This window comes from Rhynchophorus ferrugineus, unplaced genomic scaffold (genome assembly GCF_030347505.1).
Source record: "Rhynchophorus ferrugineus isolate W39M unplaced genomic scaffold, kcgeb_rfMv2 rfM2, whole genome shotgun sequence".
Classification (NCBI taxonomy): Eukaryota; Metazoa; Arthropoda; class Insecta; order Coleoptera; family Curculionidae; genus Rhynchophorus; species Rhynchophorus ferrugineus.
Window position 1 is genome coordinate 79,058,577 of NW_027472581.1, and position 23,550 is coordinate 79,082,126.

Consider the following 23,550-nt stretch of genomic DNA (forward strand, 5'->3'; position numbering starts at 1 on the left):
AGTTATTGTTCCTTCATATTTTGATCGTTGAGTAATATTAATACAGTAATACTTTATATCACATGAATAGTAATAACTAGATCTATTTGTAGATAAGATAGTATATTCTATATCGTAATGTATCTTCAAAAACTAAATAAGTTTCATTCTATCGACGCGGTATCCCTATGGTGTCGAAAGATAGGATAAAGTGGGACTAACGATGGAACATAGTTTGAATATAACGTGAAATTTCGATCTTAAGAAACAAAAACTTCTTTGTACTGTCACTAATAATTTAAATGAATTATTTTAATGCAAATATTATTAAAATCAGAAATTAAATATAGTATTATACAGTAACAAAGTTCATGAGACTAGTTTGATGGTAGAAATAGACAAGGTACACAAGGTGACACACATTGTAAAAATACAAACACATCTTACCTAATTTCACTGCAGTCCAAACATTTGTATGGACGTTTTTATATTTTTCGAAAAAACTGCAGATTTTGGGCTACCTAAACATCCATCATTCATAATTATTGTTTAAAAACTAACATAATAGTTAATAATAATTGATATCAGTGTCTGCTTCTAATATGTTTCCTTTTCAAAAAAAAGTGAATCATCACGTGAAATTATTTTTTATCTATTGTTTTTTAAAATAATAATCTTATTTAGTAATATGTATAACTTGTATAAGTATTATGTTTAACGCTAACATTTGAAAATTTCGCTCGGGATGTAATTAAAAAGATGGTGATTGAATGCCTATATGCATTAGGGATCGTGCCATTGACTGACTGGCCAGGTGGGAGAAACTGCAATGTCGCTAAGAACGAGGCCAAGATAATGCTCTCCATTTTATTGACTGGCGTAAATAACTCGTATCGTCAGGTGTGCGATGAAAGTTAACAAAAGCGAAAAACACTAAAGAGAAATATTTGTTACAAATAGTTTCGACTTTCTTTAATGACATGGGGCTATGTCATACCCAAATTTTTTTCATACCAATCTATTATGATCATCGTTTCATGTGCAGAAATGTTATACAATACAATAAAATGTTAAAAATGTAAAATTATATCATCAGAATTATTGAAATGATTCAAAATTAAAATTATTGAATGATAAAGTTTTTATTTTTATTATTTAATTAATATATTGATACTAGTCGTTTCCGTCTAACCTACAATTTGTCTTTATGATAACTTTAATCTAGGTACATAACTAGGAGGACCCATCGGCCCTAACTCAGTCTCTGGTGAAATAATGTTTATACATGTCACTGCTGAATTTTTTAATATATGCACCTCACTACACAACACTACACAGAATCAGATGGTTTGATTCTTTTGAGTCTGTGTCCTGTTCTGGTGGTATCCAAAAGTTGCAATATTTCAATATTAGTATGAGAATGGAGTCTTCCCTCATGTCCCCTTGCAATTCTCTTGATTTCTTGACTGACTATGGGTATCTGAAGGTTTCGATGTAGATAATCAGTCCTATAGTATTTGGTTGCACCCACAATACCTCTCAGGACTTTGTTCTGAAAAATTTGTATTTTATTAATGTTACTCTTTGCAGAACATCCCCATAATTGAACTCCGTATGTCCATATAGCTTTCAATATTTGCTTATATAATAGCAATTTATTATGTACTGATAATTGTAATTTTTTTCCAATTAGCCAGTACATTTTCCTATATTTCAATTCCAGTTCTTTTCTTTTCTTCTTTATATGTTCCTTCCAGCGAAGTTTGGCATCGCTATGTGTTAATATTATGTGAATTTCTGGGATTTATGAGAGTTTGTTGATTTGTATTTAATTTTGTATGAAGATTTCTTGTGGTTGTAGTTCTATTGGATTAATATTAAATAGCAATATTGATATCTTAAACGTATATTAGTGTAGTAGTGACACTTATTGTCAATAACATATTACATGTAAGCGAACAAGATCTGATATATGATTAGCTAGTTAGACAAATTTGGTCCTAGATAAAACTATTAATATTTAAATTTATAATAATCTGGTTACGTATGACATTTTAATTGTTTATAGACCAATATATCGATAAATATATCGCTGATTTCATAGTGAAGTAAATTTAGTTAACAATATTGTGTACATTATTATTTAAACGGTTTGAAAATTAATTCATCTTAATTTAGTTATAATTATTAACATTTTAGTACAATTAATGGAAGTTAAAGTTGAAAAACTCAAATTTATGGGAGATGTTTTTGAAAATTCGCTCAAACAATTCAAAATAAAATTAAACTTATTTCAATAGATAATGATTCAATATTGTATATAGCATTGTGGCAACATTTTAACTCACTTCAGTAGAGTAATAGTAATATGTAATTAGCTATAATATATAAACTCAATTTATCGTATCAGCCTCGCTGTTATTTTTTCATTTCCTCTTTCATTACTAATAAAAAACTAGTGTTTCTTTTTTCTCATTACATTTTTACAGTCATAATTAACAAGATAATAAAAACTCAAATCATAACCATAACATTACAGATTAGATTTATCTTATTGAAATGCACATGGGCAGAAGGAAATATATACTACATATTGTGTGTTTCCTTGTATCTGGTAAACACCTGGATCGGGGAATCATGAAGGATCAATCGGTTGAAACTGAATGACAAAGGACCATAACATATTCAATGGGCAGCTGTATATAAGAAGTACAATATTTCGCAAAAAAATGACCTAAATGTAATTCAATACCAGGAATACATTTGAGTGGTTTAAAATGGGCTTTATTTTCTTTATATATGTTCACTCCAAATTGGTACCCTTGTCAAACGGGTAGGATACGTCTATCTGTAACAGCTGAAATATATTTTCATTTTGTGATGATCATCCTTTCATCTCTTACGATTTACAGCAGTTGCAATGTAGAGATGTCAGGTAATAATTCTATAGATGTATAGCAAGAACCATCTGTTTGCTAGTATGCATGTATATAATAATTTGTTCAATCAAGTTTTATGTTTGGTAAAAGACGGCACAATTATTTCTCTATCGTCATTTAATTAAGAGTGATTTAGTTTGGTTTTCGATTTCAAACAAATGCAAAAGGTGCATATTGAGTTCTACATTCACTAACAATGAGACTTAAATATAAGTTTCAGTTGTTTTGGAATATAAAAGGAATGTATTTAAAAAATCGGATTAAAATAAAATTAGATTACTATCATAGCTTTTTAACGAATAAGAGTACAAATTCAAAGGAAAATTTGGTTTATTAAAAAAAGAAGACATTCTTTATTAAGGCAACTTTTTTTTTAATTAGTTAATTCAAGAAAAAAATGTTACCACCTTGTTTGTTAATTTAAAACATAAATATATTAATATTTATTACAGCCGGCTTGGTGGCGCAGTGGTAAAGGCGATAGGACGGTCCCCCTACTGTTGCGATAGGCGCGGGTTCGAATCCTGCTGGGGCATGGTCGTAAATTTATGTTTATATTTAAAATTTGTGATTGTCCTAGACAAGAGTATAAAATCCGACAAGGAAAATGATCCTAGTCACGCCAGTAACCAGGCTGAGTAAGATCGGATATCTTCTGGGATGATTTCTAAAGTTGTTCACTCGCCAGTCAGTAGGCTTAATGCCGAGGACCGTGGTTCGGAGTCCACGTAAAAACTGTAGGTCCAGTCCAGATATACCCATAGTTGATAAAATGAGACTTTAAAATATATTAAAAAAATATATTTATTAATAAATGAAATTAAAATATATGAATAATTTTAAGAATATGTAAAAAATAATGCAATAAATGCTTTCATTATGTATTTAAAATCATAAAATCATGTTTTTTATCATACGACAAAACTTAATTTACTATTACAGAACTTAATATCTAATTAACTTTAAATTAAAAATGAATTAATATCATAATATACGTCATTGGTAAAAAACAAAATCATCTTCGAATGATATCAGACATAGGTGACAATTAAGGATGACTGGATGAAAGGAAATTAAGAGGCTATTAAGTGTTAACGATAGTTTATTTATAGAACATGGTGATTATTTTCATGTCTATAACAATTGTCACCTTGGGATTGATGAATATTAAAGAAACGTCATATCTGGGCATTTGGTAATTTTTCGGTGATTGTCTTCAACCAATTAATATTTTGTTAGCTCCTAGGTCAGAGTCATTGCAAAAGTATGATTTAAGTTTTATAGATTTCTCAACATATCAATATCATAAGAAAAATATGCAACAACGAACTTGTCTCTTTATTCCTAAGAGACATAAAATAAATTGAGTAGTACAAATAAGCTGTTTATGGTTTATTTCAAGAGTGGTAATGTATATTTGTCCTGTAATTTAAGTAAATACTTTTATTTTAGTACATACTAGATACATGTGTTTAATTAATAATTATAATTTCTAAATTATTGAAAATTTATAATTACATTATTCACTTCTTATAATTTTATTTATAGTTTGCGATATTTTTATGTTTCCTATAATTGATATTGCGTTTTTATTTAAATACAATTAATTATTAATTTATTTCATAAAAAATAGACAAAGGCAGACTTAATCTTAAAGATATTGTCCATTGTTTTCTATTACATTGCGCCATCTTTTAGATAACATTTGAATTATGTCGTGAAACAAACTTGCAGGCTTTGGGACGATAAAGTGATGACTGTTGGGTCAGATGGCGCCAAGTTTGATGAATATACTGTGTTTGTGGAGAATAGCCCGTCCCAAGTTCAATAGAGTTTTTTTCTATGAGAGATCTGGCTTTGCATGCAACATGAATGCTTAGGAACAGATGTTCTATGTTAGTAACTTCTAAAGTTCCGACTTCTGATAATTATCTTCCGGAATCATCTTCAATTTAAGATGAAAACTTTATCTGAGGAAAACCCGTGCTTTTGATACTTTTTAAGAGACGTTTAGCCCAGTTTCTTATCCAGATGTTGCAGCACATTAACAATCGTTTATTGCTTTATTTCACATTGATCTTAATTGTTATTTTCATGACGTGCATCAAGTATACATAGATCATTTGAAAAACTCTGGTTATTAACACTACACTCACAACAATACACTCATTTCAATCTTCTAAATTTGATACTTTTTTGAGATGATTTGTGGTTGGTCACCTGAGACTGCTTTGTCTTTTTGATACATTGTGTGCAAAAAAAGTTTCACACTACTTCATTTTACAATTCTATTTTCTGGACTTTTTTATGTAGCTGTTGTTTTGGGCAACCGGATTTTCGACATTTCAGCATTATCGACGTTTGTATAATCGCATTTAAGTTCAGCAAAGCAACTAACAATGGCTGATTTTTTTGATTCATTCTTATGCCATTTAACATTATTTTCCTATTATCAAAGTATTAATTAAAGTACGGAATTATTTTATCCATTATTTTTAAAATAATACGTTGCCTCACTAAAACCACTGTAATAAAGTTTGAAGGTGTAACGAATGTATTAATATTAACAGAAACACTAATTACTTTTTACTTATTTACTTGGTACTGGTTGATAGAAGGATGGATAGATATATAGGTTAAGGTTATAATGTAAATCAGAAAGAGGAAAGGACGTAGTCTTCCTGGTTTTTTATACTCCCTGACTGCATGGTACCAATCCTCGTGAATTACCATATCACTATATTTACCTTTGAATGTTCAATACTCCCCTCCCAGCAGAGCTGCTGGGGAACATTTCTTCGTAGGTTTAATAATTCGTGATGTATGTCGAAACCTTATACTTGTACCACAGAATTAATAGCCCTGGGACTGTTCGGTGGAATTCAAATGTTAAATAGTATTTATTTATTATTATGAATAAACATTGTATTGCATTAACATTACGTTATTTAACATAATGGACGATCAGGGGATCCGCTAGCGTAAAACCAGGTTACGACCTTTTATGTGAGAGATTACCTTCCATGTCTCCTTTCATTTTAAATGGAATTATACAGAAATTTCTAAAGGCATTAAATATAACATATGTAAATATATCCCCTTCATTCAGAATTAGTGAAAAATGTTCCATTTCTACAATATCTAATATGAGAATTCATGTAAAATTGCCCTTTAAAATTCTACTGACTTTTTCTATCCAAAAAAGCAAACACTTTATTATTACAATATATAAATTTAGTTCTTGGTCTTTTTGGTGTTGCTCATGCTAGTTGTTACTATCCAGATGAAGTTGAAGGTGACGATTCGTCTGCTTCAAGAAAATACTCAAAATTTTCAATAAAAATTTCAAGAAAATATTTCTATTTCTAATTATTTTTCTAGAGAGATTCTAATGTCCAATTCAAATTCCAGTATTTAAATTATATAACATCATATATTCCTACTAGATAGGTTAAGGTAAATAATATATGAACAAATAAATAATATATGAACAAATACATGTTATGTATTGGTTCGTCAAGTATAATGAAAGATTATTTAAACTATTTATTAATTTTTGAAATTATTACTACTATTTAAATTCCAATTAGGAATTGCAAGTTGGTTAAGTGTTGATTTCCCATCATATTTGGATCTATAATCATCCGGCCTGTACGGAGAATACGCAGAAAATCAGAAGATTGATGATTGACCAAACCACACGAACTTGTATCAGTTGAAAAGTTCCGGCCTAACATAGTAAAACACATTTTTTTGGCAAAATTAGTTTTTTTTATTCAACATAATTCGCTTCAAGACCAACAATACACTGTTTATAGCGACGCTCCAACTTTTCGATACCATTTTTGTAGTACGATTTATCCTTTGCTTCAAAATAAGCCTCAGTTTCGACGATCACCTCTTCATTCGACGAAAATTTCTTTCCAGCGAGCATTCTTTTGAGATCTGAGAACAGGAAATAGTCGCTGGGAGCCAGATCCGGAGAATACGGTGGATGAGGAAGCAATTCGAAGCCCAATTCATGGATTTTTGCCATCGTTTTTACTGATTTGTGACACGGTGACATGATATGATGTAAATGTTCAGTTGATATCTTTAGAGTGACTGCTATTTCATTCAATTTCTCAAGGCCATTCAAAATCATTTTGTGTTTTTTTAAATGTTTTCGTCGGTAACAACCTCTTTTGGGCGTCCACTGCGTTCACCGTCTTCGGTGCTCATTTCACCACATTTAAACTTAGCATACCAATCCTTGATGGTTAATTTTTTTTGGCAGTGCCCGGAAACTCGACATCAAGCCAAGTTTTTGCTTCAAATGTATTTTTTCCTTTCAAAAAGCAATATTTTATCAACACGCGAAATTCCATTTTATCCATTTTTTTTCACAATAACAAAAGTTGCTTCACTCAAAATGCTATAAGCTATTAGCGCCATCTATATGTCAGGCCGGGGACTTTTCAATTGACCTGTTATGTAAAATCTCGTACTGGCCTTGCTTCTGTATATTCTTTTTGTTTATATACCTCCGGACCTCTGATGGTTACGAAGTCACTCGGAACATGGATTTCATTCTATAGAAGTTTTAAGTGATTGTATCACTATGACAATAATAATAAATTAAACATGTTTTTGTTAGTTAAAATCTATTATTTTTAAATTAATGTATTATACATAAATTAATATTAGAAAGATAATTACTGAAATCTTCTTGATTGCAGCTAAACGGACAATGTTATACAGGTGTGCAACTTCAAACTACTACTACTACACGTGTGGTGAATGTCATGTTTCTTGTGTTATGTTTTTTTTTTACATTTGTCCTATTCTGGAGGTTGTTCACCCAATGATCATTAATTGACCAGGCGAACGCTAGATAACGAGTCCATCCAATCCATGCTAATTAGACATCAATGGAATGAATTATCGTTTGAATGTCAATAAGAATTCAGAACGAAAAATGAATATAAATGGGCGATGCACGGCCCGCTTGATCCCACTTATTAAAGTCGTCGTTGTTCCGCTGTTTTTTACTGGCCGTCTCTCACCAAGATAACGATTAACGCAATTGGGATTGTTAGCGACGCATTGTTTCCAATTGTTTCGCTAAAACCAGCCTCGTTATTATATGCATTATTGTTAGATCGGTTCTTAGATGTATGTTGAACCTATTAACCCGTTGAATCATGTCGGCGTTTCGGGGAATGACATACAGACTAACCAAATTATCTATCGAGTTGTCGGAAAGAAAACAATGTAAATGAAATACAGATTATTTTCTCTTTTTTTTGCGTAAATTAATGTTCAAAGACTAGTTGTTTATTTAAATTAATAATATAAAAATATATACATTTAAATATGCTAAATCTATATGTTATAATGAAAAGAACGAAGGAAGGAAGAATATTGGTTGGCTTAGTTTCACCAGACATTCGAGACAATGCGAATGTTTTATGTTGTCTCGAGTCATAATTATCTTCCCATGTCACAAATATTAGGAAAAACAGTTAAATGGTATAATAAATTAGACTCCTAAACATTTATATTTCTCCTAAACCTAAAACTACACAATTTTCTTAAACATAGATAAATAATAATTACGTCGCACCATTATCATTGTTAGATTTTTGTTTGGATGAAATTAGATTTCTCACGATATAGAGTAAAGAAATGCGATTAGAAACCGGATGTGTCAGCGATTATTTGTTTCCTTTCATATATATTTTATTTTAAGAAGACCCGAGTTAAATGCAAAATCTTACAGAATTGAAAAATAAAATATTTTTACCAAAAAAAATTGAACCGACTTGGGTAGGCCAAGTAAACGTAAAAGTATGAGGAAAAATAGGAATAAAGAAACAACGCTCCAGGCCCCAGGACCTGCTATCTAACCTAGGTGATTTGACAAATGTTCTAACTAAACTAGAACAGCAAAAAACTGTTCTCCGGGAATCGAACCCACGATTTCCGTTTGCAAGGTAAACGCTTTAGCCATTACACTAATAAAATTTTTACTTAAAAAAATAGATTTTTTCATATTTTCAAAGCTTGACGTTCTAATAATATACCCTTAAGAGTATTTTTCAACATTTATATTATTTTCGGAAATATAGCTGTTTTAGTGACATAAGTCATGACATGACAAGACAGGAACCAAGTCATGATCTGATGGGAGAAGGGGTTTTTCACATATTTTTATCTAAAATAATCAGATGTTTGTGTATAATGTTATTGCGGACCTGATGTGATGGAAAATCGGAAGTCGTTCAGTGCAAAAGCCATTCAATTTGCTTTTTAAGCACTATCTTAGCTTCTATGGTGTAATGGTTAAAACGTTTAGCCCCCGAACGGAGGTCGCGGATTTTTGTTGTTGTTTAGTTAGAACATTTGTCAATCACCTAGACTAGGTAGTCTCCCCTGTGGTCTAGAGCATTCCTTATTTTGAATCATTGTTTCTTTGTTCATATTTTTCCTCATATGGGCTGCACCTTTACTTAGCCTACTCATTGTAATATTAAATAAAATGACTGCGTAATTTATTGAAAAAATATCTAACTCTAAAAAGAGAAAAACAACCGACTGCAATAAATAAATATAGGACTCACTAGAATTTTAAAAATGATCAAACGTATATTTTTAACACAAGAGAAAAACATTTTTAAAAACAATATCTACATAATAATCGTTATAATAACTAAATAAAAATAAGCAAATACCTTATTTAACCTATTTACTACACGTATTTTATTTTCTACTATATACACACAATTTAGCTTAATAACTACCTAAACCTATTTATCTATTTACAATATTATTTTAGTTGCTACCAACTGAACACTTCAGGTGCCGAGCGCAAAAAATACAAAAATAATAATATAATTATGTGACATACATAAAAAATTAAATTAACAACGAAACAAATCTAAATTAATATAATTGTTTGAGTTTAGCACCGACTTCAGAGTAGTTAGTTGATAGTAGTTAAAATAATATAGTAAATAGAAAAATGGGTTTAGGTAGGTATTAAGCTAAATTGTGTGTATATAGTAAAATATGAAATACGTGTAGTAGATAGCTTAAATAAGGTTTTTGTTTATTTTTATTTAATTATTACAATGATTATTATGTACATATTGTATTTTAAAATGTTTTTTTTTGTTACAAATCTAAGGTTGATTATTTTTTAATTTTTAGTGAGTCCTTTATTTATTTATTGAAGTCGGTTCAATTTTTTTGCTAAAAATATTTTTTAATTGTATTATTTGTCTATTTCAATAATTTAGAAAATATTATTAACACCTTATAATACGTTATTATCACGACTCATGATGATTTTTGTTTCAGGTTGCTTTCACCGCTGAATTGGTCATCCACATTCCGGGTAGTCTCGGTCAGGAAGGTGTCGTCTATCGGCTGGACTACTATCCACCGTTCGGGAACCCCGCGCCTAACACCACCATCGCCTCCAAGGATATAAGAGATGTCATCAAATTTTCCCAGGCCCTGCCCGGTACCAAGTACGATTTCTGGCTGTATTACTCCAACTCCACTCATAACACGCTTACGTGGACGGCCAATTTTACGACTGGTAAGTCCAAATAAAGGCAACGAACGATTCCCAAACTTGCAACAAATTAATTTTAATTAAGGCGGTCGTCTTAAAATAGGCTCTGAATAACCATCCGCTAGTACTGTCGTAACATCGGCCTAATCCCTGCCTTGGTCTTTGATACGTTTAATAAAAAACGACACTAAAAAACAGAGAAGTCTCTGGTGTATTTCAAAGAATTCCATCGCGTTTTAAATTAAATTTTGTTAGTTTCTTGTTATTTACAATGTTATCACAGTAATGTTTTCTTTTAAAAAAATAAAAAAACAAAAAAAAATTAACAAAGAAAAAATCGTTGATAACTAAAAGGAAGCGATCGTTATATTTCGATATTCCTCCACATTTCATTAAGTTATTGATATTTCTCTCAAGATAGTGTAAAGAGAATCATTTAAAAATTATATACTAAAACTTGTTTTGTAATAAATGTGTGTACATACATGCAAACTATCTCAAGAAATAAAACCCACTAACTTTTTTTAAAAGGCATTTAATTAAATCTAATTTCCATTATGTTGTAATAGTCAACAAAATATTAATAGGTATAAATTTTTACATCTGTGAACATTACAACAAAAGTATCATGAATCATTATTTTCAGAACTGTAACAGCTTGAAAGCATCAAACATAAGTATACATGATTTAATATATAATTATTAATATTAAATCAAGTAACACATATTTGTATATTAATAAAAACAATAACACCAAAAAACAATAAAACAATAAACAATAACTAGGCGCTTTCTTCTAAGTAAAGAACTAAAATAATTAACATATTTTATTGCAAAACTATTAAACATCTTAATAATTATCAGCGGTTTAAAATATTTACCCAATTTCTGTAAATAATTTATTATTATTAATTTATGTCTCATTTCATCTACATATTTTCTTTACTTCATTTATGTGCTAATATAATTTTTATTTTTTATACATATTTTTTTACCTGAAATATATATTGAAAAACTATAAATTATGTTATTTGATAATAAAATCATTTTTTACCTACATTTTAAAATAAAATTACATTGTTCTTTACTTCCGCTGCATTTTATTCCACTTTCTTTAAAGCATTATATTTTTCCCTGACAGTAAAGTTATTTATTTGAAGCTATAGTTTTATGTAATATTCTAAACTCGCACCATTGCAAATAGTTCATCTTCAAATTGTCTTCTATGGCTTTCGTTAATCTACTGCTTTCTACTTTGTCTTACGTCCCACGTGGGGATTAAAAAATCTCCAACAAATGAGGAATTAAAATTTTAGAAACTATTTTATAATTGCTAATATTCTTTACAACATTCATTTTAACTCTTGATGTACAAATTAACGTATTTATTACTTGCAATATTTGGTTACTGTTTTGTTACGAAATATATTGAACTAATGAAACTAACTACTAATGAAACCTGAAATGGATTAGAACTTATATAAGTTATAAAAAAATTTTACCATTACCTTTGATATAATTATATACTATGTCTCCAGAACCTTTCCAATTACTACCAGTTCCTAAACAAGAACAATTTTTCTTAACTGTTCTTGAGTTCACCAGATATCAAATTAATTGAAATTCTTAAAATTGAGAATGTATTGATAGTGATTATGTTATGAGTCTGAAAAAGCTGCTTCCGAAAATCTGAATACCTTGTAAACAGAGAACAGACGATTCTTGTTATTCTGATAAAACGGACACATTAAGTTATCCCTACAAATGATCATACTTGTCTTAGTCATAACTACCGTAACTGTAATAACAGGTGGCGAAAAATGTCCACTACCATTTTGATTGCGCGCCGTCTTGGTTTTGTGACGTTTAGGTCAGCTTCGCTTTAACCATTGTGTTGTGTAGACGTCCAAATTGTATTGTGGATAAATATACGCCACAGAACAAGCAGAAATGGTGACATTATTTATTGAAAATAATCGTTCCATTATTGCCACTTAGCGGAAATTGTGTCAAAAATATCCTAATCGTCCAGTGCTTCACAAAACCACAATTTATCGTTTACATGCGAATTTTCGACAGTACGGTACGATAGCAGACAAGCCTCGTTCTGAAAGACAACGGACGGCTTGTAACGCTGAAAATGTGGCTTTGGTGAGCGATAGTGTTACAGAGTCTCCAGGATCATCATTCCGGAGACGTTGTTCCCAGTTACACATTTCTGCACGCAATTTAAGGTAAATTTTAAAAATCGAGTTGAAAATGTTCCCGTACAAAATTCTATTAGTCCAAAAATTGTTACCGAAAGATCTTCATCAACGAGTTGAGTACAGTAATGCAATCCTAAGGCTGTCTGGTGAAATTGAAGATTTTTCGTCTAAATTGATAATGAGCGATGAAGCCCATTTTCTTCTAAGTGGCAACTTCAATAAACAGAACAGTCAGTTTGAGGAACACAGAATCCTCAATTAATTCATGAAACATCATTGCATCCACTAAAACCAACTGTATGGTGTGGTATTCATGCTGGAAACATCATTGGTCTCTATTTTTGTGACAATGACCAAAGTGTTGCAGTTACTGTTACTGCTGAACGGTACCAAGACATGATTCGAAATTGTCTTGTCCCTGAAATGGAAGAGCAAGGACTAGAGGACATGTGGTTTCAGCAAGATGAGGCCACAGCCCACGCAGCTCGTTCAACAATTCAATTATTGAATAACGTTTTTCCACGAAGACTAATTTCGCGAAGTGGCGATTTCGCATGGCCAGCCAGATCTCCGGATTTAACTAACCAAACTAACTTATCTTTTCTTTGAGCAAAATGGTAAATGGTAGTTCTCACGTTGTAGTTTGAACAACATGGGAATAACCACAAGTAATACAAAATCGTAAACAGCATTGCGTGAAATTAAAGAAAAATCATTTAATAATGTCTTAACTCACTCACTTTTCGTGTTAATATCGTTTCAAATACAAAACGCACGGATTTGTCTTCTGATTTAGAATTGCCCTACCGGCATTTTGCGGTACAGTGCTGCCAGATTTACGTCTTCGATTTACGTACAACAGAAACGGCGAATAATTCGCCGTCTTAGAATTGGAGCTGGTAATGAAAGTAGAGCCTAAAATATTGTTTATAATTTTGTGTCACCCATCTGACGGCTATTCCTGGTTGCTTGGGTTGTTGTCCTGGTTGGGTATATTACACACACATTTTAAGCCTAAAAATTCTTCTTCCATATAAGCTTTAACAGTGTAGCCGTTTACAACAACAATCAGAATGAATGTATTGAGATGATTGAGAGATTGAATGATTCAGGGTATATAAGTTATATGTGAAAAGTTTAAAACAACAAAAATAGTTTTGTTTTATAGAAAGAAGTGGTGACTTACTGAACGGCGATACAAAACGATTATATATATTTAAATCTATTCCCATACATGTATTTCCACTGTCTCTGAATGCCTCACTCATTATACCATTCACTTCACTCTATTCATTACACGAAAACTCCCCATTCATAGATGTTAACACAAACATAAGTTTTCGAATTCGCACTCCGTAACTGGGTCCAACTATAGTTGTAATAACATTATTTTTGAGTTTTCCGCCAGTTTGTCTAATGATCTTCAAAATAGCACTGTTTCTACCCATATTTTCTTGGCATACCCTGTATGGAGTATGATCCCAAGCAAGTTTTGTTAATTCTAGATTCCAATAGGCCACGGCTAAGAAACTAAACTGTCATCCGCCTTTGGTGACCGTGCACCCTGAAACCTCTGTCCGAATTCCAGTAGAGTATTTTAGTTTACAGAAACTTCAGTTCGTCTTGGGTGACCTTACATCCTGAACTGATTTATTTACATTTATTTTTCTTTCTACAGTGCCCTTTTTGAGATATCCCAAACAAAAAAATACGTAGAAAAAAAAACAGAGAAAAATACATGTTATATGTTTCAGTTCGATATGGAGATATTTGAATCTACGTCCTTTAAAATTATTATATTTCTATTTTCCCAATACTTCACCAAAACTGTCCAGTAATATTTTAGGCTGTGTTGTGTGTGACATCTGTGTTGGTGGCTGGTTGGTTTTATTGTGGTCTTTTTATAAAACTAACAGCCAGGTCTTTCTCTCTTTTAATCTGACCCACTTTTTCTAAAAAAATCTCTTCCGTGTTATAACTATGGTAGTGTTCCGAATAGTACGATTTTATTTATAATTGTCACTGTAATTATAATCAATAAATAACATTCTTTATTATTTATTTAGTAGCAGTGAGCAGAATATGAGCTTCTCTCGGTTAGGAATAATCGTTTTATTTTGTCTAGTTCGATTTTGCATAATTTTAACATTTAAATTTCATTATCGTTGAAAAACATTGAACTTCAACTGGAAATTGTTGATGTAATAATTAAAATTGCAAATATTTATAGATTTTAATACGGCTTTAATAACAACTATAACTAAATATTAATTATGTAATTGCTATCAGAATTCCGCAAAATTATTTTAAATATAATTATTTGAAATTTCAGTAGTAAAAATATAATTTACGTTGATAAGGAATAAGCCTAAGCCTAACGTGGTTCACAACATTTATGGAAATATAAACAAAACTAAAATATCTAAGGGACCTTTTATTGATGATAAACAAAAACAAAACTAAAAATATATAAAACAATATAAACAATAATTCTAATGTTCGCCTGCGAGACATAAGTAATATCAAAAAAGGAGAAAAACAAAATCCAAGCAGTGAAAATGAATTATCTCATCTTATGAAAGAGTAAGAGGTGTGACAAGAACGGGCAGAATGAGAAACACTGAAATAAGAAAATATCGTCTCAACATAACATTTTTAGAAGAGTACATAGAAAAGACAGGTTATTTGTGACCATTTACAGCCAGTTGAGGAAACAAGACAAGTCAGAAGAGTTTGGGAAGCGAAGATGGAAAGGAAAAGGTCCAGGGAAGGACCTAGGCGACCCTGAGACGAATATATCAAAGAAATAACCAATTATAATATACCTACACATTTTTAATAATAACCTTTTATAGTGAAAACCAATGCGTTTTTTAAGTAGACAAATCTTTGAACATCAATTCGTGTTTTTAAAAAATAGCGGTAATATTATAGTGGATAGTGGTATCTAGCATATTCTATCCAGTACAGTAAAAGCTTTCCATTTCACGTAAGGCTACTCTAATGGTTTTAATAGTTCAAAGTCATGTGGTACAAATTAATGGTTTAACCAGTTCATCTAGATAGAGCACGGGTATAGTTCAGGTATATTGGCAATAGTATGATCAAAGCTGTTACGAGTTTGAGCAATCCTGAATACATTTTGGTATGTCAGGAACTCTCAATCACATCCTGACAACACTTGTTGAAGGTTTTCTCAGATTTATGTGGGCTAAAGCCAGAAGCTTTCATGATATTAATGCAGTATTCACAAACCAGATCATGATATAATTGCAATATCAGAAAAAATCTTGACTAAAAAAAAATCACTCTCTTTCTTTCTTAATTCCTTAACTTATATTCAGCCCAACACTAGTCTATATTCATATTCAGCAATACAAATTAGCCAGCGATTCTGTTCCTTTGCATAATATAACAATAACAACGGGAAGTATTTGTTGACGAGTAATAACATACTCGCTACACTTACAGCCAGCAATCGCCATCTACAAGTCAGATCGGGTACTTCTCAGACTATCCTCGTTATTAATCGATTCTATTATATGTGATTTTTGGTTTTGAACATAATTTTGATAAACGTTAAATTGAATTTAGTTTATTAAACAATATTTAAAATTATAAATAGATTGTTCATAATTATAATAGGGATCTATTGAATGTAATTTATAATATTAAATTATGTGTAATTCTAGCAATTTTGTATTTTTATTATTTGATAGTTTATAACAGGTCAATTGATGTAAGTCCCCGGCCTAGCATAGTAAAACACATTTTTTTGCCAAAATTAGTTTTTTTTATTCAACATAATTCCCTTCAAGGATGATACACTGATTATAGCGACCCTCCAACTTTTCGATACCATTTTTGTAGTACGATTTGTCGTCCTTTGCTTCAAAATAGGCCTCAGTTTCGGCGATCACCTCTTCATTCGACAAAAATTTCTTCTCAGCGAGCATTCTTGAGATCTGAGAACAGGAAATAGTTGCTGGGGGCCAGATCTGGAGAATACGGTGAATGAGGAAGCAATTCAAAGCCCAATTCATGGATTTTTGACACAGTGCATTGTCTTGGTGAAGCAGCACTTTCTTTTTCTTCAAACGCGGCCGTTTTTCGACAATTTCGTCCTTCAAACGGTTCAATAACAGACGCGCCATAACCTTGCCAGCCGACTGTTGCGTTTTACCACGCTTTGGAGCAGGTTCATGGTGTGCAGTCCACTCGGATGACTGTCGATTGAACTTCAGAGTGAAATGATGGAGCCATGTTTAATCCATTGTCACATATCGACGCAAAAACTCGTCGTTGTTTTTGGTCAAAAATAAGCTCGCGCGGCACCCACTTTGCACAGAGCTTTCTCATACCCAAATATTCGTGAATGATATGATGTACACGTTCAGTTGATATCTTTAGAGTGTCTGCTATTTCATTCAATTTCAATTTACGGTCATTCAAAATCATTTTGTGGATTTTTTAAATGTTTTCGTCGGTAACAACCTCTTTTGGGCGTCCAGTGCGTTCACCGTCTTCGGTGCTCATTTCACCATGTCTAAACTTAGTATACCAATCCTTGATGGTTGATTTTCTTGGGGCAGTGTCCGGAAACTCGACATCAAGCCAAGTTTTTGCTTCAACTGTTGTCAAATTTATACACGCATCTTTTGAGGATTAGAGCTAACTAAAAAACATACGGATTTAATTATAGTAACGCCATCTATGTGTCCGGCCGGGGACTTTTTAATTGACCTGTTACGTAACATGTACCAGATGTGTCGGTAATGCCTTTCCATTTTTGTCGATTTGTTGTGAGATAGTTAAAATGTATTCGTTCAACATTTTAACCATTTAATTCTAGCACATCTCTCAATCAATTTATGGATTACCATCATATTCATCGAGGCATTTTTTAACTTTTTCGAAATTAGCGTGAAATTGGTTGAAAGTGCTTATCACGTGCCTGATGGATGCGAAAAGGTGATAGTCTAAACTCCCCATTCAAGTGATTCCAACACTTTTTTCATTGCTTCAACATTGTTTTTTTTTTCATTTCAACACTTCTTATCATGTCTTTAAGTGTATTATGGACGTTTGGATCAATGCACAGTTCAAATTGATCATATTTGTCGGTAGCGATCAGTGTTAACTGTTTCTTCAGGTTTCAACAGATCATAATATACGACACTGACTTGATCTCAGTAGACACAGGTCTTTGCTCATAGTGGTGTAGCGTAGAGAAGTACGGTATTTCCTGGGTGGCGCTTTTAGGGGCTGCAAATTTCACAATAATAATAATATCTTGTACCTACTTTTCGGACCAACTGAAGGAACATTTTTGATGACGGAACTGGTGATGCTTACTTGCCTTATGAAAATAAGTTGAAAAGAAAGCTATTTTCTTAGGTAGATTGAATCATGTTAGACATTTATGAACGTTATTAGATGCTACATAATTTGGCGGGTAAGTTTGCTTATCTAACTCCGGTCATATTATTAGATTCGGACGGCCATATTAGTATCTTCCGAAGTTGGCAGGACTTCAAACTAGAACGACTCCGACTGCGGACTTTTATTACTGCCACAGGTAACGAAAATAAATCAGTGAATTGTTAAAATGTATTGTGAAATTAAAGCTAAAAAATAAACTCTGCAAGTCATTGGTACCGAAATTGTTTGGTAACGTGTGTAGAACAAAGCTGTACAAGGTCACTTGGTTGAAAATGTATACTTTTAATTTTCTGTGCCAATATTATGGAGAGAATAGATAAATCATGTAGATGATTGCTACTTTTGCTCGATGAATGTCGTCTCTATAGATGCAGAAAATAGCAAAGTATAAATATCCTGACATCCCTTGCCAAATTGTCCAGCTACAAGAACAAAAAAAAACTGTTTCTAAAGGTGTCATACGCTAAAATCAAAGACGGAATATTGTTCGAAGCTGAGATTCGAAAACAAATGGCTGACGCAAAGTTGAGCTGAACATTTGCTTGATGAACGCCTGATGAAGCAGCAGGATGGCCATCGTTTCAAAGTGTCGTTCACAACTTTTTTACATAACCGACCATTTATTGCAAAATTACCACAAAATCGGGGCTCGAATGTCTCTCAAAATATATTTTCTGCATTCACACCTTGATTTTTTCACCCAGAATTTGAGTTACACGAGCGACAAGCAAGGAGAGTGGCTACACCATGATATAGCGAAAATCGAAAGGCGATACAAAGAATTTTGGAATGAAGAAGGCAGGATAAGCGATTAGTATTGGACCTTAATGCGTGAAACAGATTCCAAGAAATATAAAAGACCAGTTCAACCTCTGTTCCTTTCTGATTTTGGTTACTCAGGTTCAAAATCATGTATACCTGTGTAACGCCTCGAATATTCTTCACAATTGCCATAAGCAATGCTAGCGGTACGAAAAGTTTTTCAAAATTGAAATTAATTTATTGAAACATTATTTAAGATCAACAATGTGTACTTTGAGGATAACCAACCGACTATCTGGTCTATTGAACAAGACGTGTGTGATGCTGTAGAGATTGATAGTACAATAAAATACTTTTCTCTTAAAAAAGTAGAGAAATAAAGTTTTAGTTAAATATTGAAGTGAAGTCGATTTACGTTTTATATTCAAACCGCTAATAACTTTATAGCTATCATAATAAATGTTCTATACCTATTTTATATCAACGTAAATGCCATTATGTTCAATACATTAAGTAAGTGGATGTAAATAAGTATAAATGTAAGTCTACAATACTCAATAATAATGACTGTTCTTGCTGAAAAGCTCTTTAGAATTACTGTATATTATAATATTTTAAATGGAAATATCTAAATGAGAGGGCTGCAAAATTATTCTGCCCCGGGAAGCTGACACCCACACTATGCCATTGTTTTAACGATGATCTATTGAAATTTCAGTAGTTTTGGTATTTACCTATCAAGAGTGATATTTTCTTCGCCATTAATTTGTCTACATATGCTGAAATAATAATGATTAAATTACCGTTATTTATTTATTATTAACCAACGATTTCAAATTCTTGGTCTATCATATCAAAGTTTGACTAAAAGCCGACATTGTTCTATCATCACACATCACTCTGTTAATTGAATTTTTACAAATAACAATAACCTGACAAACCGACAGAACAAGAATTTATTTGAGAAACTGCTTTTAAAACGCATTAAACCATTTATAGAAATACCAGATTTCCAGTTTGGATTTCGGAATCACCATCCGACAATCGACCAAGTGCTCAGAGTAACAGCGGTTGTTGAAAAGGCATTCGTAGAAAAAAAATACTGCCCTGTAATATTCCTGTAATGTCTCGCAAGCTTTTGACCGGGTATGGCATTTGGGATTAATCTACAAAATGAGCAAATTGCTACCGCGGAATTACCATCGACTGCTGGAATCATATTCATTTCGGAAGAAAATTTAGAGTATCGCATGAAGGGGCATTCTCAACACTTAAACCTATTTTGGCTGGAGTTCCACAAGGTAGTGTCTTGGGACCATTTCTATATCTGCTCTATACTGCTGATATCCCAACAACAAAAGAAACAGTACTTGGAACATTTGCTGACGACACAGCTATAACGGCAAAGGATGTGTCTGTGTCTAAGGCTGAACAAGTACAAATAGCGGTAAACAAGATCTACAGATAAATTAGAGACTGGAAAATACAGCTTAATAACTCCAAATCTGTCCATATTAATTTTCCTTGCCGAGAATTTACAAAAACTGAATTATATCATTTGACGGATGCCCGGTTCCTCAAGCAGAATCAGCTAAATATATCGGAATATATCTCGATGCTAGGCTAAATTGGAAACATCATGTGAGACCAAAAACCGAGCAAATTGGACTCAAAGTCAAGCAACTCTCCTGGTTAGTCAACTTGATCTAAACTCAAAGAAATTTGTTTATCAGTCAATCATATAGCCTATTTGGAACTATGGGGTTGCACTAAAACATCAAATCAACTAGTAATTCAACGCACCCAAAACAAAGTTCTACGATTAATTACTAATGCTTATCGCTACGTAACCAACGAACAGCTGCTTTAACTTTAGCTTAAGTATATTAGTTTTATTCTAAATTGGGAAATACATACTGATGTATTAATCCCATACACACCTTGCTTCTATATTAATGCAAGTACTGTAATAATAAATTAATTTGTGAATTAATATTGTACTAAGCATATCGAATTACCAAAGTAAATAGTTAATTCCTTGTCCTAATTTAATGTAAAATTATTATTGAATTAATTAATTAATACCGTTTTTATCTTCCACAGTTCCTGATCCACCTTCTGGCTTATCGGTGTACGTTCGCAGTGGCAAACAGGCGCTCATATCATGGTCACCACCAGCCCACGGCAGCTACACGAGCTTCAAGCTGAAAATCAACCCTCTAGTCCATTTGCCTGGTAAGTATCACGAAGTAGAACAGGCACCAGTGAAATCATAAAGTCTTACTAACAGTCAAAAATAATAAATGCGAACTACTTCAATTTATTTTGGTGTTTTTTCCCCAAAAGATTCAGGACAAAAATTAAGTTTAACTTTTTATTATTAAAAATAATATTTTATAAGTAAAATAATCAAACAAAAACAATAAGCAGATGTAATCCATTAACATCATAATACCGACATCTAATACAATCTGAGAACAGGAAATAGTCGCTGGGAACCAGATCTGGAGAATACGGTGGATGAGGAAGCAATTCGAAGCCCAATTCATAGAATTTTGCCATCGTTTTCACTGACTTGTGACACCGTGCATTGTCTTGGTGAAGCAGCACTTTCTTTTTCGTCAAATGCGATCCAATAACGCTATGTAATAGTCGCTGTTGATGGTCCTTCCTTTTTCAAGATAGTTAATGAAAATTATTCCATGCGCATCCCAAAATAAAGACGCCATAACCTTGCCAGCCGACTGTTGCGTTTTCCCACGCTTTGGAGCGGGTTCATCGTGTGCAGTCCACTCGGATGACTGTCGATTGGACTTCGGAGTGAAATGATGGAGCCATGTTTTATCACATATTGACGCAAAAACTCGGGTTTATTACGCTTGATCATTCAAACACTGCTCAGAATCATTAACTCGTCGTTCTTTTTGATCAAAAGTGAGCTCGCGCGGCACCCACTTTCACAGAGCTTTCTCATACCTAAATATTCGTGAATGATATGATATAGACATTCAGCTGATATCTTTAGAGTGTCTGCTATTTCATTCAATTTCAATTTACGGTCATTCAAAATCATTTTGTGGATTTTTTAAATGTTTTCGTCGGTAATAACCACTTTTGTGCATCCACTGCGTTCACCGTCATCGGTGCTCATTTCACCAAGTCTAAATTTAACATACCCAATCATACAATCCTCAGCATCAAACCAAGTTTTTGCTTCAACTTTATTTTTTCCCTTCAAAAAGTAATATTTTATCAACACGCGAAATTCCTTTTTATCAATTTTTTCACAATAACAAAAGTTGCTTCACTCAAAATGCTATAATTCACAAACTAATGATCAAACAGCTGCCAAATTTATACACGCATCTTTTAAGGCTCAGGGCTAACTAAAAAACATATGTATTTAATTCTTGTAGCGCCATCTATGTGTCAGGCTGGGGACTTTTCAATTGACCTGTTATATTTTATGTTGAGGCTTTATTTCAAATTTGTTGAAAGCTGTGAATCAATATTCATTATATATTCATATTTAATCCTTTCAGCTTTCTGATGGTCCAATAAAAAAGATCTGCAAAAAATACAGAGAATAGACCTGAAAAATATTATTCTATTCACAAACCAGTAACGGTATATATTTTTTAGCTACTACATGTTCACTAGCAAATACTAAAATCATTTCTTTCTCCCGGCGAAGTTGCTCTTTGTATACCTTCGCTTGCAAGAAGAATCTGAAAAATATTTCTGAAGCGTCTAACAATAGTCTCCATTTTTCTCGCCATCTTTTCTCCATCTTTTTAATGTCTTACCATTATTAAACTCATCAGGGAACCTAAAGCTTGAAATGGTTTTAACATTTCTTAAAAACAATTCACCTTTCTTTTTGAGAATCTACCACAGAGGTGATGAATTGTGGGTCAGTCGTTTAGTCCGATAAAAATTTCCTTCACCTTTGCTTCGAAGAGGCCTGGAAACTTTGAAACTATATATTTGAAACAATCTCCATCTTTGAAAAGTGATTTTACAAATTACTTAATCAATCCCAACTTTATGTGCAACGATGGTAAAAGAACTTTATGTGGAGGCATCAATGTGTCTTGAAGGACGTTCTTTTCGCCTTTACTTTAACTTACTGCTCTCTAGTCCAATAATTTGCTTGGGTTTACTATCGCGTAGACACAAAAGGCAAGAGAATTTGGTAAATCCAGCTTATTGTCGACCAACATGCACATTATTTTAAAATCGCCACACACCTGTCAACTATGGCCGTCATATTTTAATTTGCAAAGAACCAATTCCAAGATCTTGTAGGTTTCTTCGGAGTTAACGGAAGTAATGCAAATAATAATTCATAATTCATTCATAATAATTTTCATGTTGAATTCAAGAAACCATAATAAAATATTTTTACACATGTATTACACATTATGATTACATATATTGCAGTATTAAATGGTTTTTCGTACTTCGTGAGCATATACGACCACGAGTAAACCTTCTAATATACCAAAAGAAATAAGTCATTTTTTATTTTCATTGCAGTCACTACATAAATATAGCATACATTAATCTTCACCAATTCCACTCATATTTTTGTTATTATAGCTGTGGTAGAATTGCTTTTCTTATAAAAAAAACAGAATGAAGAACATGAATGTGTTTA

The 23,550-nt window shown here is 32.2% G+C and overlaps 1 protein-coding gene across 11 annotated transcripts in view; it reads left to right on the plus strand.

The window, feature by feature from the left end:
* Window positions 1–23,550, plus strand: part of Ptp10D (Protein tyrosine phosphatase 10D) — an 89,439-nt gene that overhangs the window by 45,478 nt on the left and 20,411 nt on the right. For all 11 annotated transcript variants that reach the window (XR_013004486.1, XR_013004488.1, XR_013004485.1 and 8 more), the window contains exons 2-3: window positions 10,260–10,503; window positions 20,994–21,125. Coding sequence is in view for 7 of the 11 variants with exons in the window: in XM_076396340.1 (XP_076252455.1) it covers window positions 10,260–10,503; window positions 20,994–21,125 (376 nt within the window). In the remaining 4 variants the exon portion in view is untranslated. The remainder of the gene's footprint in view (window positions 1–10,259; window positions 10,504–20,993; window positions 21,126–23,550) is intronic.